At 36.1% G+C, this 5,449-nt stretch overlaps 1 protein-coding gene across 1 annotated transcript in view; it reads right to left on the reverse strand.

The window, feature by feature from the left end:
* LOC107738415 (protein-methionine sulfoxide oxidase mical3a-like) overlaps window positions 1–5,449 on the reverse strand; it is a 60,584-nt gene that overhangs the window by 51,010 nt on the left and 4,125 nt on the right. The window contains exons 6-9 of the mRNA XM_016550185.1: window positions 4,222–4,418; window positions 3,955–4,073; window positions 3,806–3,877; window positions 3,530–3,709 (exon numbers count right to left, since the gene is read on the reverse strand). Coding sequence (XP_016405671.1) covers window positions 3,530–3,709; window positions 3,806–3,877; window positions 3,955–4,073; window positions 4,222–4,418 — 568 coding nt within the window. The remainder of the gene's footprint in view (window positions 1–3,529; window positions 3,710–3,805; window positions 3,878–3,954; window positions 4,074–4,221; window positions 4,419–5,449) is intronic.

Here is a 5,449-nt window from a genome sequence, read left to right on the forward strand (position 1 = left end):
GAGGTTAATAATTCATGAGGTAATGTTTGCAAGCATAAACAGTAGGCATAAACAGTCAGAACAGAATTCCATGACTTGGATTAATAGAGTCGACACATTTCCTTTGAGCTGACATCAGTGTCTCACCTGCCCACATAAGAAGCACCACCACAATGATGATCATCTCTCCTGTCTGCAAGTGTCGAGCTTTATCCAGGCCTTGGACAGTCGGGTCATCTGTTAGAGGTGACAGAGGGTCATCTGTGAGTGATTGTATTGAGAACTGAACGATCATTTATAGCTGATATAGTCATCACTGAGCCAACTCTGAAATTAAAAGTGCATAATTTTGATTCTTGAGGTCATGAATCAGAAATTTTGATAATAAATTTTCTATGCACTACCGTTCAAAAGTTTGGAGTATTTTGTGGAAAGTGTGATACATTTCAGGATACTTTGATTAACAGAAAGTTACAAAGAAGAGCATTTATTTGAAATTGAAATCTTTTGTAACTTGTAGTAAAAACTTTACTGTCATTTTTTATTTATTGTATTGTAGGCTTTCGATTCCGTTGATTTCAGTTTATTAAAAACTAGATTGAAACAAATTGGAATGTCAAATGAGACAACCTCTTGGTTCGAAAGCTACTTAGTGGGTAGAACACAATGTGTGCAAATGGAAGGCCATTCATCTGCACCATTGCAGATTATGAGGGGTGTTCCTCAGGGATCTGTTTTGGGGCTTTTGCTTTTTATTATTTATATTATTAATCTTGATTTTAATATTGGTCATGTTAATTTTCCTTTTTACGCTGATGACACTATTTATTGTAGCGCACCTAAATTAAACCAAGCGGTGTCCTTACTCCAGAGTGCTTTTGATGTTGTGCAACAAAGGCTTTGTGGCCTAAAACTGACTTTGAATGTGACTAAAACTAAAGTTATGTTATTTTCGAGATCAAAGAAACAAGTGGCAAATTAACTATCACTCAAAACCTTACAGGGTACTATAATTGATGTAGTGACAGAATATAAATATCTCGGTTTTATGCTTGATGTCTCCTTATCTTTTAAATCCCATATTAATCAATTAAGGACAAAACTAAAGGTAAAGCTTGGGTTCTATTACAGAAATAAACCCTGCTTTTCATCCGGGGCAAGAAGAAGATTGGTTTCTGCCACATTTATGCCAGTCATTGATTATGGAGACATTCTGTATAAATCGGTGTCTACCAAACTTTTAGGTTCTTTGGACACTCTGTATCACGGTGCACTCAGATTTATATTAAATTGTAATGTTAGTACCCATCATTGTGATTTGTATAATAGAGTTGGTTGGATGTCATTATCAACACACAGACGTAACCACTGGTACACGTTTATCTATAAATCCATCTTGGGTTTACTGCCTCCACATTCCCTCACCCAGCCTAAAGCTCTTGGAGCTTATTCTCTGTGCTCACAGTACTTGTACATTCTTTCGGTTCTATTTGTACGAACTGAATTTGGAAAACAAGCTTTTCAGTTTGCAGCGCCCAATGATTGGAACTTTTTACAAATAATTTGAAGTTGCAGACCTTAGTGTCAATGAACAATTTTAAATTCTTGATTAATGAGCTGTTGAAGGAAGAATTAATTTGTAAATGTTTTAAATTGTTTTCAACACATTGTTTTAGTGTTCTTCTTATGAAATGTAGTGCTGCATCTTGGCCAGATCACTTCTGTAAAAGAGATTTTTAATCTCAGAAAGTTTTACCTGGTTAAATAAAGGTCAAATAAATTAAATTGCATCCTTTCTGAACAAATTTATTAATTTTGAACAGCTTTTGAACAGTAGTGTATAGATAACCCTTTATCTTGCATGGCTCCAGTAGGTAACAGTGTCAAACACATCAGCATCACACTGATGCAGAGCATCAGGAAGGGTTTAGCTTCCTATAAAAAGCTCCCAAGTCCTCTCTCATGCCAGTCATTCTTGCTGGCTACTCCATTAGAATGGATCAGCATGATTCGGAGTCAATTTTCCTGTATAAAACTGATCATTTCAAACAATCTCTGCATGCTGTGCACTTCTAGCAGTAAGTAACAGCAGTTTAGAAGAGGATTCATCCCACTTGGTTAAACAAACCTTATAACCACATGGGTTTTTATGCTTCCCACATAAATAAATCACCCAAATAGCACTGCAAAAGTAATGTTGATTCACAACGTGATATACTAACACTGCCATAAACTAGTGCTGGGCGGTATGACCAAAAATTTATATAACGGTATTTTTCAAAATTATACCGGTTTCACGGTACATGACGGTATTTTTTTTTTCATGCATGTATATATTTTCTATTTGAAACCATAGCTAAGGTTTAACCAAAAAAGTCGCTAGGTTTGTCAGTATGAATATTCTATGGAAAAAAGCCGCTAAAAGGGTCTGAAAGTTTCGTGTTCGTGGGACAGCACTGGCGAAATCTTCCAACTGAAACCATAGCTAAGGTTTAACCAAAAAAGTCGCTAGGTTTGTCAGTATGAATATTCTATGGAAAAAAGCCGCTAAAAGGGTCTGAAAGTTGCTAAATCTAGTGCTAAAGTCGTGCTCGTGTGTGTGTGTGAGACGCGGGAGCTGATGGCAGGGGGCGGTGGATATTTGTGGCGGTCAATGTGGATATTGTGGATGAGTTCTTCTGTCATCATCACGTTCTATTAGTTCTACAGCTTCAGTTTCTGAACTTTCACGCTTAGTAACACATACAGCTGTTCCCTCAACACAGTGCGACAGTGAAAAGGGACCCCTTTCAAACAGTGTCGCGTTCCGAACGTTGTTTTAACGACATGCACGATATTGCGGTATTTTAAAAATTCATATCATAACAAAAATAAACACCGGTATTCGGTATGAACCGGTATACCGCCCAGCACTACCAAAAACTACTTGAAATTGACAGCTGAGTTTGGCACAGTAACTACATATGTTCATGTAGTACTTTACCTATTTCCTGGTAAGTAAAGATTAATTTTTGATTTAACTGAAGTTTAAAATTAAACAGTAGTTTGTACAGATTGAAGGGATAAAGTACAATCTAGTGTTATTGTTAACTTACCCCCCCCCCAAAAGAAAAATTTTACTAAAATAAAATGAAACATAAATATTAGATGAAAAACTTTAAATTGTTGCCTTGGTAACTAAACGAAATAAGTGTAAGTACTAAAATTACTTAAAAATAAAGTAAAAATGAAAAAATAAATAATAAAAACGACAAAAGCACATAAAATTAAAATAAAATAATATATATACAATATAAATAAATATATATAAAGCTAATTCAAAATATTAATAAATATTATAATTGTATATACATCATAATAAAATAACACTGGTACAGTCAGTCAGGCATTATTGCAGAACAACAATCATTTTGTTGCCAACTTTGCTTACAAAATTAATTGTTGATGAAGACTCTTTATTACACTTGTTACTATAAGAATCCACAAATGTCATAAAAAGTCCACAGTCATTTTAGTGAGCAACTGTGCAAACACATAAATTCTAACCCACCTGTCGCTTGAGTCCGGTGGACTGCGTCGGGGCGTTCTCCTCAAACTTCGCTAGCAGCTGTGTGGCCATCACCTTCACTTTATTGTTGTTGTTCACTGCTGCAGCCGAGTCAATTTTACGTTCTGCCAGAGATGTAGCTATAGAGGGCCTGTCGTCTCGATTAACCCTCTGCAGATCTTCCTGTGATGTTGGAGAACAGGAATTAATGGATTTAGACAAGTACATACACAAAGCAGTATGTTACACATCCACTGATCCAGGAAGATATGGCCTTACATCCTCAGACTGTCCAGCCTGGCTGGTCTTTCGTCTTTTTCCCAGTCCATCCAGTTCCTTTTCTTTTTTATCCTATACAAAATTTGTGTAGGATAAGCTAAGATCACAATAATCAATAATTTTGCAGTAACAAAAAGAAACTTGACTACCTTGGGGTTTCGTTTGCGGGAGATGGCGATGCTTTGACCCAGTTTACTGAGGAACGAGATGGGTGATTTAGTGCTGGCAATCAATGCAGCCTTCTCCTCAGGGCTCAGATTGTGGTTTTCTGAAACACAAAAATATGAATAATAACTACTACACTCTATGAATGAACTGCATGCTAGGGAATAGCATAAACACTCCAATATTGGCTTGACATTCCTGTTTGGTTTTGCAATTTTCTCTGGATTCATTTTTGTAGAGCTACAACTCACCACCAGGTGGCACAGTGTCCTTGAACATCTCGTAGAACTGGCTGAGGTACATCACCATGGAGAGCTTGTCAGGCTCCACCAAAACAGACATCTCCTTCCCGGTCATGATGGGAGAAATCCCAAACTCTTTTTCGGCCACGTCAAAAGCCAACTGGTTGTTCTTCTCCACATCTTTCTCATCCAGCGAGTCAAAGTCACTACAGTTATAAGACATTGCAGCATGAGAAACATCTCCATAAACCATAATCATGTTATTTAGCAAGTTAGAAAACCATAGGGAAGTGTTAAAAAGTGACTTAAAAAGACTGGAGTAACGGCTGCTTAAAATTTTACTTGCCACCACAGGAAAAAATTGTATTTAGAAATATAATAAAATAGAATACAATAATAATATTTCTCAATACTAATGTTTTACCAAATTTTTGATCAAATAAATGCAGCCTTGGTGAGCATAACAGACTTTGAGCATAAGAGATTCTTTCTTCAGCATCTGCTCTAATTGAGAGTTATGATAATACTAATGTACGCTCAAAAGCTAATGGGGCTTTCAGCTGCTCTAAGTAACAGAACCCGGTGTAAGAATAACTACAGCATGAGTTCCTGGCCTTTTGCAAAAGAGAAACTTACCCAGTCATACTGTTCCTATAGTGTGCTGTACTCAACAGATGAGTAAGCCAAGTAAACAAATACTACATGAAAAACAAAGCTATGAATAACTTATCAAAAGGAATGAGGTGAGGACAAATTAACTACCACAGCAGAAGAAACATTTGAGTAATATTAGCAATAGCAATGACATTATCGCTTAAAGGTGCACTCAAGTTTTTGCTGACTGATATTCCACAGCTTAAAGGGACAGTTCATACAAAAAATGAAAATTCTGACACCATTTACTCACCTTCAAGTTGTTCCAAACCTGTATGAATTTTTATCTTCTGCTGAACATAAAATAAGGTATTTTGAAGAATGTGAGTAACCAAACAGTTGTTAGTCCCCACTGACTTCCAGAGTAGGTTCTGATATTACTATACTATATCTTATTAATATCTATATTATTATACTATTTATAAGATATACTATCTTTCTGACCCCAAACTTTTGAATAGTAGTGTATCTTATTTGTGTCGACATCATTTTAAACATTCGTCACAAGGTATTATGCATTTCTTTTAGTCTAAAACCTTTTTAATTAGAGCCCGACCGATATGGTTTTTTTGGGGCCGATACC

The sequence above is a fragment of the Sinocyclocheilus rhinocerous genome, unplaced genomic scaffold (assembly GCF_001515625.1).
Source record: "Sinocyclocheilus rhinocerous isolate Xijiao unplaced genomic scaffold, SAMN03320098_v1.1 scaffold975, whole genome shotgun sequence".
NCBI classification, from domain to species: domain Eukaryota; kingdom Metazoa; phylum Chordata; class Actinopteri; order Cypriniformes; family Cyprinidae; genus Sinocyclocheilus; species Sinocyclocheilus rhinocerous.